The sequence below is a fragment of the Drosophila virilis genome, chromosome 5 (assembly GCF_030788295.1).
Source record: "Drosophila virilis strain 15010-1051.87 chromosome 5, Dvir_AGI_RSII-ME, whole genome shotgun sequence".
NCBI classification, from domain to species: domain Eukaryota; kingdom Metazoa; phylum Arthropoda; class Insecta; order Diptera; family Drosophilidae; genus Drosophila; species Drosophila virilis.
Window position 1 is genome coordinate 23,606,595 of NC_091547.1, and position 12,572 is coordinate 23,619,166.

Genomic DNA, 12,572 nt, shown 5'->3' on the forward strand with positions numbered 1-12,572 from the left:
AATGACTTACTACCTGAGCTAATTGAACGTTTTTATAATTCTGTTTCTGTTTGTGTTTCAGTCGGAATTAAAACAGAGGCGCAGGTGGGAGGTGGCTATCAAAAATACGATGCCGTTTAGCTTGAATCGTCAACGCCGTCGCCGTCGCCGCCGCCGCCGCTGCTGCCGAAATAACCCGAACGTCAACGAGGTCGCTTCGTGTGCGAATTGCTGTTATGGTGTTAATGACAACGTTTATCGCTCGCGTTATAAACTATTAAATGATGTTTTTATTGCCTGCGGCAATTGCAGCACACAAAGCTTTTACTGTCACCATTGACGCTGTCCGTGTCTGCTTCTCTTTCTGTCTTTTTCGCTCACTCAGACTCCAGCTTGAAGCTGTATGTGCACGTGAGCTTTATGTTTTGTATTGCAGTGCTTTCGTTTTTGCATTCATATGAGAGAGTGAATGTGCTGAGCAGGAAAAATAACTGAGGCTGAACCGGTTGCATGCCTTAAAGCCGCGTGCGCTTGCTCTCTCTCTCACTCTCTCTGGAACTCTCTCATTGCTGACACGTGCTCACGAGTGTATTCTAGAGTTGACTGCAGTCAGTGAATGTCTGTTGATTGCGGGGGAGGTCGATGCTGTGCGTGAAACTTGTGTGATAAGCAACGGTAAAAAGTCTTTTGTAATGTCTTTTACAATATTTGCAGTTAATTGCGAACAGATTTACATAGTAAATAGTCTTATTGCCGACCTTCCAATTTGCACGCGACAATTAAAAGCCCTCAAACAGGTAAAGAAAAATATGTTTACATATGTATGTATGCATACGAGGTATTCGGTATTTACGGCCGTAAAGCGTCTACGATAAGCGGTCAGGTCAATAAAACCGCAACGCAAGCTGACCGTTGATTGGCATTGGGCGGATCTTGCACCCATTTAAAAGCGATATCAAACTGATTTTACCCTATAAACAAGCAGCAAGCAGTAGGCAGCACGTAAGGCGCCAGCAGTGGCAAACAGTTAAATATTCAACTCCCGATTTGGCCTTTATGAATGGAGCCGAGTGTTGAACGGTAGCGTCACATGATTTCGTTTATGGCACAACCGTTATTAAGCTCTCACACACATGCAACCAACAAAAGCTTCAGCCAGGCAACAAGGCGCAGTCGATGGCTATCGGCGCGATTATTTGACAGACTCAAGTGCGTTATAAAATGGGGAATAACAGAAAGCTTTAGAAAATTAGATTTGCTATGGCTCTTGTAGCGCCGCTGAGCAAAAAAAAAAAAAAAAGATGAAGTAAATGTATTTATATATAACTCTTTGCTTACTTAACTAAATCAATGTGGACACTATCGTGCGGGATAATCTCAGGTATTAATTATTTATTGAGTCTTGTGTATCGTAAACTTATGATAGTCCCTCGTACATGTCAAATGGACTATACTACGAAAAAAAAAACTAGATGAAGATTACGCTATAAGACTACAATTTAAGTTTGGTAACTTTACAATGATCTACGGCTTATTGACTCTGAAAGAATACGGCATCTATCCTCAAGACGTAGAAAAAGTTACAGTAGAAGCTCTCTTGAGTGGACTTGACTACAATTCCAATACTTTTGCTCGCTCCTCGACGATATTTGTTTAATTAATTGTATTACCAATACTGCTAACATTTTGCCTTTCGATTAATAAAATGATTGATCCGGAATAATTAAAAAAAAAAAAGGGAGGCTGTCAGTTAGTTAGACCTTACACTGTATTTCGCAGTTAGACAACTTTTTATTGTGTTTCCTTGTAAGTTCAGATACAAGCAAAGAGAACGGCTTTATAATATTTGTGTTAATACGATAAGTTAAATGGGTGTTAACTGACGGATAAGGGCCTCCTCGTTCATGATGACGCAATTGAATATCAATGAAGTCACGGCGATCCACTCTAATCGCCCATGAGCCTTCTTGTTAACGCACGTAGTTCGGGGCGCGTGAGTTGGGCCTCTTAGAATCTTATAAATATATGTCATTTCGAAATACTTGTAGCGCCGTTTTAATCATCTGTGGGGCCTGTCGTTTGACGCAATTAACTTTGTGGGTGCACCGATATGTCTGCTCTCTATTGATTATTGATAATGTAGGCATATGGGCCAGTATCAGGTATTTCTTGGTATCAGTCGTGCGGAGTGCGCAGTTCACATGGATAAGGCTATGCCTGGAGGAGGGAGAAGCGTTATCAAAGCAGATTTCAATCCTACATTGATTGCTTTGAGGGCACTTCTCATAATCAGGACTGGCTATGTAAAACAATGGCCGACAGCAAAACAAGTGGGTGTGACCAACAACTTACGATCTTGATACCATCCAGGCACACTTTGCGCCCCCCGTTCAGCACCTTGAGAGTTATGGCCAAGTAGGTTATAGAACTTATGGCAAAGAATTTCACCACTCACACTATCAAATAATTGCAAAATTCTATTATAACGCTGATTAAAAGATTTCAATGCCATCATTTACTTCGCATGGCTTTTGCTTGACAAGCTGAAGCTGGCAATTAGTAGAATTAGCTGTTAAAATGGAACTAATTGCAATTAGGGCGAAGCAAAAGGTTCAATAAACCGTAGCAGAGAGTGCGGAGCAGATTAGAAAAAATATCCATTTTTCTTCAGTGTGCGAAACTTAAGAAGAGTTGCGAAACACTTATAACAATATATACAACATCTCAATTTTCGGCTCGCTCCTTCTCCCTGTAAAAAGCTAATGAGTGCAATTGAAAGACTTTAAATTCGTATTAAAATAACGTTTAGCTTGTCGAATCAGCTTAAAAGTTTTCTTGCAATTCTCAATTGGTTTAAGCACAAAGGAAGTACAGTTATTTATGAATAGGAAGCTTTACGTGAAAGCTCTAGTTTGTCGAATCAGCTTAAAAGTTTTCTTGCAATTCTCAATTGGTTTAAGCACAAAGGAAGTACAGTTATTTATGATTAGACTTAGTCCGTTAATCTAACGATTTCAGATTACCAGAGATTTATGGAAATGCTTAGCAAACAAATGCTATGATACGAGAACGAATGCAATCGTTTCGATAAAGTGAAAATTATGAAAGCCATAAACGTGTAGAGTGCAAACTAATTGAAATAAATCAGTGCAGAGCTGTGCTGCAACTGATAACCGATAATTATAATGGCAACCTAATGTTGATATAACGACCGGGCAAATATGTCTTTCCATAAACCAGATCATAAATGTCGCCCCGTCCAATTGACTGACACTCCGTTGTTGTTAGTCTGGCATTTGGCTCGCTTGATAAGGAACGTGCCGTGGATCGGCCGAGTGAACCGATCACGTTCACGTGAAGTGCACGCCGTTCCAGATAGCAATAGGGGCAACAACAGCGACAGCTACAGCAATTAAGCCAACAGCGGGCCTGTTGCTCATGCTGTTCACATAAAATGCTTATCATCCGATGAATAATATCTGGCCAGGCAGCAGTCTGTCCCCTCCATCTCCTTGCACTAGCCAGCCTTGCTTATTTGTTCTTTTGCCATTTGTTGTTATTATGACTGCTTATTAAGCGCACAGCCAACCTATTACACGATCCGACATTTCAAAACAACTCCATGGAGGCTGTTCCATCTGCTGCCTTAGTCAGTTGGCCCGCGATATCTGAGCCAAATGCTCTCAAATATTTGCCCAGTAAATGCAAGCAACTAGCTTGCATTAATGTGTGCATATAAATAATTAAATCATCAAATGTTTATAGAACATTCATAATATATTTTACATACGCCATGTTGACCAACTTGCTGGCGACTAAAAGTATGCAACAGTTCTTCGAAAATTAGAACGTGATTTTTATACTACAACCCGACCACATTGTGCCCGTTATTTCAAGCTAATAAACTCATTAGTTCAAGTAGTTTTGATCCCAACTGGTTTAATCATTCCTTTTCAATTTCTTTGTTTTGTTTCGCTTTTGATTGATGAATTTGAGCTGGGGACCTGCCGCTTGTCAAGCAGATCCTCAAAGGTTTTTCCTACACATTTTTTACCACCTTACAGCAATTAGTCACTGAGTCAATATAAAAACTGACGTAGATCGACAGATTTAAATGTGTGACTCTTAAAGAGAAGCTTGCTTAGTTTAAAAAGGCAGCTGTTTTACAAATTTACCAATTCATTTGTCGCCTTGTAGTACCAGTCAAATAAACATTTTATCAGTGCTTCCCATTTCAGAAACAAACAAATTTTCAAAGCGACAACAGTGCTGCAACAATTTCAAAAGTACGAAAAATCTCAGTCCAAATATAGTTTGATAAGCAAATGTTGCATATAATTGATAGACTTTAAAAAGAGTACAGCACACGCACGCACACAGGAACACACGCACACACAGAGACACGTATAGACGCAATGCCTTGCACAGTCTCCAATTTTGAATCGGGCTCGAATCGCTATCGGCCCAATGTGCGCATTGGCAATTGGTTCGAGGACATTTGCCTGGAGGAGGTAAATAAATTGAACAGCTGCAATTTATATGTATAATTATTTATCAAGTCTAATTGCAGGACAAAATTGTCAGCTTCAGGAAGATGCGCGATCGCGGCGAGCTGCTGGTTGAGAAAGCGCGCACGCTCTTCGACAACTTCCAGAAGGAGGTGCAGCTGGCGGCACCCAAGCACGATATTACCATCGGCGCCACAATCCAGCTGATGCCCATCTATATGAACATACTTGATATGGACACATCAGAGCTGCATCCGGCCCTTTCGGTGGTCATCAACGAGCACGCAATACGCACCAGTCAAACCATTAACGAGGATTGCGAGCTCACTGTGGCGCCATCGGAGCGGCCCTGTGTGCGCAACTCCTATCGCATTGTCAGCGGGGATGACCACGATCGCACCGGGGAGAAGCTCAAGTATGGCCAGCGCTTTCGGCTGGAGTGCGTCGAATCACCCGATGATCCCATACTGCTATACAGCGCACCCAAACTGAACAATCTGTCACAGGCCATCAACACGACCTTTAATTCGGCCAAGTACGGGGAAATCAATTTGCCGCTAGGCTTGGTGCATCGCAGTGTGCGTAATATATAATGCCCATATGTACTGCGATGTCTATATAAATTATATTCTTGCAGAAAATCATGTGCCGCGATGGAGACATACCCTCGGCCTTTACCAACTGGTTTTGCATGCACGTCGATCCACACAAACGCTTCGAAAGCGAGGGCGAGACCTTGCCCGTAAGTAAAGATCCAATATACACGCTTCTTGAGATATGCCCTAACTTCTTTGCCTTTCTGCTTTCAGAGCAACTCGCCTTTGGTAATTGTTCATGCGGCCACGAATCGCAACCTGGCCGCTGAGAATGTTGTTACACAAACCCTTTTCGGTCCAGAGTTTTTGGTTTCCGTTCAAAACTATCGCAACGTCTACAAGCGTGAAATCTGGAAGAATGTTTGGATGATCAGCAATGGCCATCACACTCACGCTGCCCATTAAAAACCTGAAGCAAACACATAAATTATCCGTACTCGTGTGACGAGTAAAAGACCGTTAAAGCCGACACACTTTTGCCTTAACCAATAAACACAGAAGGCCATGGCAATTAACTGTTTTGCGAACTTCTAAATGGCCAAATTTTGCACTAGAAACAGGGTCAGGCCAGGCCCCCGCCGCTAAGCTACGATAAGGCAGCAAGGGGTTTGATAATGTGCTTGTAGGAACTTGGTATCTAAGACTTTGTTTACAATAAGCTATGTATTAAAATAGGAATTTATAGTAGGTTGTATCTAAATATCTGCACGCTTGAGAAAGATATCTTAATTTGGTATCGCGATTCGTTTGCCTTCTCATTTCGGTATGAAATATCTGCGCCCCTATAAAGTATGTGTTATTTTATGTCAACAGAGAATGCTACAAGATCATCTATAAATAAAGTTGTATTTCACGCATTCGATCATTAAGTAGTCATAATCTTAAGCTTACTGTAATTTATGATATTTAAATATTTTTTATGTATCATGAAGATTAATTGTGGTCTAAGGACCATCTCATGTGCCCAACTGTAGTCTCCAACCTTGGTGAGAAGCTTTTCTTAATATTGAATGTAGCTTGACCTATTTGAGGGTGTTTTTTTTTTCTTTTCAGGGTCGGTACACAAATTCGCACACGGAACTGGGTCGGCCAAGCTCCCGCTGCTAGGTTGATAAGGCCCAAGAGCGCCAACTACGTTGACTATAAAACCACCAGCCCAAACAGTCAGCCAGCATAGTCAAGTTCTGAAATGTCTTCGATCTACAAGCTACCGACTGCGCTGGTGCTGTTTCTGCTCACCATCGTTGGCCCTGGTGTCCAGGGTGCGGAGGTGCCGCGCATTATTGGCGGGCAGTTTGCATCGCCGGGACAGTTTCCGTATCAGGTGTCGCTGCAGCTGAAGGGGCGCCATCATTGCGGCGGATCCTTGATTTCCGATACGGTTATTGTGACTGCGGCTCACTGCACAATGGGCCAGAATCCCAGCCAAATGAAGGCGGTGGTGGGCACCAACGATCTGGGCGCTGGAAATGGACAGGCATTTGGCATCTCTCAGCTGATCATACATCCACAATACAATCCACAGAGCCAGGACTTTGACATGTCGCTCATTCGGCTCAGTACTCCTGTGCAGCTGGGCGGTGCCATTCAGACCATTCAGCTGGCGGATGCGGATGCCAACTACGCGGCGGATACCCTGGCCACCATCAGCGGATTTGGAGCCATCAACCAGAATCTACAGCTGCCGAATCGCCTCAAGTTTGCCCAGGTGCAGCTCTGGGGTCGCGACTTTTGTAATGCCCAGAACATACCTGGACTAACGGATCGCATGGTGTGTGCCGGACATCCTAGCGGGCAAGTTAGCTCCTGCCAAGGTGACTCTGGTGGACCATTGACCGTTGATGGCAAACTGTTTGGCGTTGTCTCTTGGGGATTCGGGTGCGGCGCCAAGGGTCGCCCAGCAATGTACACATACGTGGGCGCCCTAAGGTCCTGGATAAAGCAGACTGCAAATGTTTAGCTCAACTGATATGATACTTTAATATGGGCCCAATGCAAATAACAATGAATTGTACGATTTAAAATAAAAATTAGCTATTCCTCAGATGACGCCAATATCCTTGAATTCAGATTTATGAAGCCTTGATAACGCACCATATCCTTTAGTAATCTGTTAGGCTAGAACTATTTTTGTTACAAATGTACATTAAAAATTCAGATAGTCAATGGTTTCTAGATGACTATCATATCCTTGGTTATATCATACCATTGATATAGTCCTAGTGAACCTAAAGGACCGAATGCCTGCGAAATACGCACGAAAATGGCGCAATAACATAAGTGAACGCGTTTTCTTTCAGTGCCCCATTTAATTAATATTCAATAATGAACGGTCATTACGAACCGTTGGCTCCCGAAACTCAAATAAAAATTTAGCTGAAGTACCTGGCGAACAGGAATCGGCAGAAGGCACACAAAAAATCAAAAATTAAAAGTTAACAGAGACTTTACAGCTGCCGTTGCCACTGAATAGCCGGCTGTTAAGTTAAAATATACGTGTCCCTTTCGGATATGCAATGAAATATTTCATAAAAATATTGTTGATCGTCTACCTGCTGTTTTCTGTTCGCCTGGTACTTTTGTCAAATTTTCGTTTCAAATCTGGCGCAGTAGCAGGTGCTACATAACAGACGACCTAACAGCTGTTATTTAACAGTCGACTTCCAAGTTGACAGTTACCTGCCCTTTTCGGATATGCAATACAATTTTTCATGAAAAATATTTCTGTTCGCCTACCTGCTGTTCTTTTCTGTTCGCCTGGTATTTTTGCCAAATTTTTGGAAAATAAGATGAATAACATGAATTGCCGCTGCCACACTATCGTTCTTACAGAGTACCTAACAGCTGCTAATTAAGAGCCGCCGCTTAGATTCTGTATTGTTAACAGAAGCCTAAAATTGTTTTCCTTTTAAGTACTAATCGGGAGTCTGCTATTTAATTTATATAATTTATTTATTATTCATTACATTAATTTCCTTAAAGTTCAAATTTCACTCAAGCTTATAAACATACGAGAAGAGCTTGTAAATATGCGTATTTAATGTCAAATCAGACTTTAAATGGACTACAACTAGAATAACCAGGACATTATCTGTGGCCAATAATATTGGGGTAAGCTAGTAGCCAACGAGAAGCTGCTACATGGATAGCTGAAAAATAATAATACCAGCAGTCTTACATCTTATAGAATATTTATGTGTTTTTCCATTTTCTTTCTTTCGTTTATGGTGTAAAAGGAATGAAAATTGGTTGCATTTTCGGACTTTTGCAATTTCAGAACCAATTTATGGTACCGGTTTGTGCACAATCTAATCGGTACTAAAACCCGCTATGAGTTTGGTTTGCATCTGCTTCTGGTACATTTTAGTCAGGACACAAACACTTTGGAGTGACCATATTTATAGGTTTTCAATAGACGAAACAGGTTTTTCAGTACACGAAGTGTTTGTTTATTTGTAACTATATTTGTGTCCTTGTACAGCTTGTGCAATTGCTTAAGTACTAAACATTCACTACGCACTTAGGGTATTATTATATCATTATCAAAAGTTTCTTGACCACGTTTATGGCTTTTGGATTGTACGCTAATTGTAAATGTGGGTACGATCGCAAATCAAACAGGACATGACAACTATATCGTGATATATATATATATATATATATAATTTAACATTAGTGGCTAGCCAAGAATGGTATTATATGTGTGCTATTCGACCATGTTTGATTATTTACATTTGCGATATAAAATTGTACAGTTTATAGATATTTACAGTCGGTTCTGCTTGTGACTTAAATTATACCCATTGGAGCTGGGAGATAAACAATTATGCTGGTATGCTGTGTGTTTGCATATTATGTTAGTAAAAAGTAGAAGGCACTATTGCATATTTGTGTCTTAACATTAAGTACCTAGCTCTATACTTTAGTGATATCCATAAGTCTGTCTGAACTGATGATATACTACATACAAAAAGTATCCACTACAAGCGGGCGTTGTCTAACAAACGCGATATGTTGTCCTTGTTTACAACAAAACGCACAAGAAATACATAATTTTTTTTTTTGTATTTTTAAATAAAAAAATAACTATAAGTAAGCCCTCTAAATATAATTTGGCATAGGTTTCTCCTTGTTTTCTTTCAAATTTTCGATTTAGAACTTTAGCTTAAAAACAAAATAAATAAAAGGAAATAGCTAACGCAATGGATGTCCCACATAAGTACATACTTGTCGGCAATTGGGAATGCTAGGGGCGGCGGGCACATAAGTAAATCGGGACGAGGGGCGGGGCATAATCACCAAATGCTTTCCAAACTACAACAATAATAGACTTAAAGCAAGACTTACGGACTAAAACATATTTGGAACGCGACTTTTGCAAAGCCATTCAGATGTCAGGAGAATTCATTAATAGTACATATATTGTATATATATATTTATACATACATATAAATATACATGATACATATATGGATTACTGCACTGCACAACACAACTCGGTTATTGGCTTTCTGCAATTTTAAAAACGTCAGTTACACACAAACCTTTCTTTCGCACACTCACACACACACACACACACACACACACAGTCACAGGCAAACGCACACAAAGTTTGCCTTCAAAAAAAATTGTGCTAAAAAGTTTTTAACTTGTAAATGCAAAAATTGCGCTACGACTTGCTAGTTGAACCCAGCTGGGTTAACTACTCTATAGATTACATTTTAAATAGCTATATTTATATATTAATTAATTTTTAAATGTGCTACGCTTGGAAAACTTAGGATCTACTGTACAACAGTCGTTCTCTTTCTTGCATGTGCGCTTACAAACTAACTCAGCTAAGTTTATCGCATTATTTAATTGGAATAGAAATAAAAAATGTGTGTACATAAATTACTGATAGTATGCACTGCTTTCGCGCGTGAATGTGTGTGTATGAGTACGTGTGTGTGTGTGTGTGTGTGTACATGTTACTGCTTTAGTTAAAAGCCATGGCAAATACTTTACTACTGCCTATTGCACAACTCTCGCAGGCCGTGTCATTTGATTAAAAACTATCGTTAACATCTAATCCTACGCCTACTGCTGCTGCTGCTGCTGCTCCTGTTCAGTATCCTTGAATGTCCTGCTATGCGCGCATGCTCTGCAATGTGGGCACCAGTATGGTGCCCTTCGCATAGAAGTAGCCTCACAACTTGGAGCTATCGTAGTTCTCCAGCAGCCAGTGCTGGCGTAGGTGCGAGGCATCGCACTCCTCCATGATGAGCTTGTCCTTGCCTTCATTGATGGCGAGGCACTTGCCCGAAGAGCCGTGATGCAACAGTTTAGTGTTCTCATGATATGTCCAGAACTGAAACAGAAAGGAAATGTTTATTGTATAAATAATATATAATTATGCTTGTGTAAATACTCACCTGGTTGCCTTTGGAGCCGTGACAGCCGAAGAGTATCACATCCTTGCCGGCATAGTCTAGACAGGATTGATCGCGTCGTATTTCGCCAGCCTTGCTCAGCATCCAATACTACGCAGGTGTAATAAGTGGGGCGCAGATAAAAGAGAGGAAAACTTTCATTAATACAAATTGCGGCAGCAAGTGCGAGAAACTGTTGCATAACATTCAAGCCAAGTAGCCGCATTACTTAGTATTATTTAATATTAAATTAAATGCCAAAAGCTGCTACACGTCGGCTGTCTGTGTGTGTGTGTGTGTGTTGTGTGTGTGTGTTGTGTGTGTGTGTGTGTGTGTGTGTGTGTGTGTGTGTGTGTGTGTGTGTGTGTGTGTGTGTGTTGTGTGTGTGTCTGTGTTTTGTCTGCGGTCTTGCCATGATTATTTATAATTTAAGTTACGCTGCCAGCAGCTGGCCTGGGCTGGGTCTGGCCTTTATTGTGGCCAAGGGCCACGTTGTGCCCGCTCGGCCGCCATTTTGTTGTGTTACTATTTCCGCAACCGGTTGCCACAACTGACCGCGCTGATGATGTTGGCCATGTGAATGCCATTCGGTTTGTTTATTGTGCTTTGCTGCCACAACGCTGCAAGCACACATTTGTAATGTTGCAACATTATTTTCAATGCTGACATTTGTTTTAGGCCCAAACACTCAAATGGTATGTGCGGAAATTGGTTAAGCGCTCAGTGAAACTGCCAAGCTGATGACTTCTTCAGATACCCTAACAATTGACTTTAGTTTTTATTCTTTTCTTAGACAGCTGAGTTGGCCAAGTGGAGCCGTCTTTGGGCAACCGCAACTCGGGACAACATCTCTATATTGGCTTGTTGTAAAATATCTTTTAATATTAATATTTAATTAGTTGAGCTTGGTAGATCTAGTTCATAGTGATTCGTACTGTACGGACGGGGCATGCATATTTGCTAGCTTTGATTGAGTACGAATTTGGCTGTTTTTTGTTGCAGCTTCTGCTAAAAACAAAGTTACCAATACTAGCAAGCGCAACTATATCGTCTATCTGATATGCATCTAAAATATCGCCCAGGGCATTTCATCCTTGACAGTCCCTACCAATCCCATTCTCTTTGAGTTTCCACCAGGCGCACAGTTTCTTTAAAATTTTCATAAATAAATAACAGTTAAAACTGACGTTTTCCATGTGTTTGCCGCCCTCTGGCTTCACTCTATATTTGCATTTAACATTTTTACTCGTTTACCACCGCCTGCCACACATGCATGCCACTCCCCCCAGCCCGCCCTCTCCCCTGCTTGGCAGCCTGCTGTGTGTGTCCTTCATTTGCTCGGTTTACATTTGCATTTCCCTTCCTTTAAAAACCTTTTTGCCAGGCTTTTCTTTGGTAAAAAGCTTTCTCTTTTTCTTGCAGCGTGTTGCATTTTTAATTATGTGTGTATCTTTTTCATTTACGTTTAAATTTTTTGTTTTTTTTTTTTTTTTGGTATTTTTTCACTTCGTAATATGTTTTTCATAAGCGCTGTAGCAACATTTGTGCGCTGCAATTTTTTCAATTTTTTTTCTAGACCCGCTCGCAGATATGAAAATGAAAATTTTTTCATTATATTGCGCGGCTTTTTAGTTGTTTTTGTTGCCGCCACAGGACTGGGCTAGCCGAGAGATCCTTTGACGCGGCGCTAGTCAAAAGAATTGTGCAATTTCTGCTGCTCCTCCTCCGCCCACCCCCTGACCATGCAAATAGTTTTTTTCCTCCCCTTCCCATATTTTTTGTGTTGTTTGCAATGCGCGAAATTAAAATTTGCCACGCCCACACATTTGGTGTCCCCAACGCTCGCAAATGTTGATTATTTTATCCAGTCGCGTTTTCACATCCGAGTTGCCTTTAAATACCCTTCAGTAAATTGCTAAAAAGGGTATATGTGAACTAAGAACTAGTTCATTTAATGTGTATTTTACAAGCTCTAAATGCGCTTATTGGTTTTTCTGAAGGGTATTTATGTAGTCTGGCTAGCTATTAAAATGACAGCTTTTCTTTCCCCTTGCCTCTTTTCTTTCTTTGCAGCGTTT

General features: G+C 40.9%; 3 protein-coding genes and 1 long non-coding RNA gene across 9 annotated transcripts in view; 2 read left to right on the forward strand and 2 right to left on the reverse strand.

Annotated features, from left to right (window-relative positions):
- The first annotated feature begins 604 nt into the window (after positions 1-604).
- Positions 605-5,598, forward strand: LOC6625496 (cilia- and flagella-associated protein 161). 2 transcript variants are annotated; one of them, XM_002048977.4, is made up of 5 exons: positions 605-776; positions 4,203-4,490; positions 4,550-5,065; positions 5,125-5,229; positions 5,297-5,598. In XM_002048977.4, the coding sequence occupies exons 2-5, from the start codon at positions 4,395-4,397 to the stop codon at positions 5,486-5,488; spliced, it is 909 nt and encodes a 302-aa protein (XP_002049013.1). In that variant the 5' UTR covers positions 605-776; positions 4,203-4,394; the 3' UTR covers positions 5,489-5,598. The 2 variants fall into 2 exon arrangements, with proteins under 2 accessions (XP_002049013.1, XP_032293046.1); XM_032437155.2 differs by lacking the exon at positions 605-776 and having other exon boundaries at positions 4,200-4,490.
- LOC138911316 (uncharacterized) lies at positions 1,751-2,591 on the reverse strand. 2 transcript variants are annotated; one of them, XR_011416829.1, is made up of 3 exons: positions 2,435-2,500; positions 2,332-2,376; positions 1,751-2,196 (listed from the first exon to the last, which is right to left on the reverse strand). It is a non-coding gene; the product is annotated as an uncharacterized lncRNA (long non-coding RNA). The 2 variants fall into 2 exon arrangements; XR_011416828.1 differs by having other exon boundaries at positions 2,332-2,591.
- A 156-nt stretch (positions 5,599-5,754) lies between the features above and the next one.
- Positions 5,755-7,119, forward strand: LOC6625495 (trypsin-1). The gene is made up of 2 exons (XM_002048976.4): positions 5,755-6,069; positions 6,137-7,119. Exon 2 carries the CDS (start codon positions 6,273-6,275, stop codon positions 7,041-7,043), a length of 771 nt encoding a protein of 256 aa, XP_002049012.1. The 5' UTR covers positions 5,755-6,069; positions 6,137-6,272; the 3' UTR covers positions 7,044-7,119.
- Positions 7,120-8,508: 1,389 nt separating this feature from the next.
- The window catches only part of Pgant9 (polypeptide N-acetylgalactosaminyltransferase 9), a 71,013-nt gene continuing 66,949 nt past the window's right edge, over positions 8,509-12,572 (reverse strand). For all 4 annotated transcript variants that reach the window (XM_015174174.3, XM_015174176.3, XM_070210238.1 and 1 more), the window contains 2 exons: positions 10,498-10,605; positions 8,509-10,433 (listed from right to left, as the gene is read on the reverse strand). In XM_015174174.3, the coding sequence (XP_015029660.1) occupies positions 10,272-10,433; positions 10,498-10,605 (270 nt within the window). In that variant the 3' untranslated portion in view covers positions 8,509-10,271. The remainder of the gene's footprint in view (positions 10,434-10,497; positions 10,606-12,572) is intronic.

Bases quoted from the DNA above. Each gene is read 5' to 3' on its own strand.
- LOC6625496 (XM_002048977.4), top strand. From the start codon at position 4,395: ATGCCTTGCACAGTCTCCAATTTTGAATCGGGCTCGAATCGCTATCGG. The intron at 4,491-4,549 runs GTAAATAAATTG...GTCTAATTGCAG, and splicing joins AGGACATTTGCCTGGAGGAG to GACAAAATTGTCAGCTTCAG. The intron at 5,066-5,124 runs GTGCGTAATATA...ATATTCTTGCAG, and splicing joins TAGGCTTGGTGCATCGCAGT to AAAATCATGTGCCGCGATGG.
- LOC6625495 (XM_002048976.4), top strand. From the start codon at position 6,273: ATGTCTTCGATCTACAAGCTACCGACTGCGCTGGTGCTGTTTCTGCTC.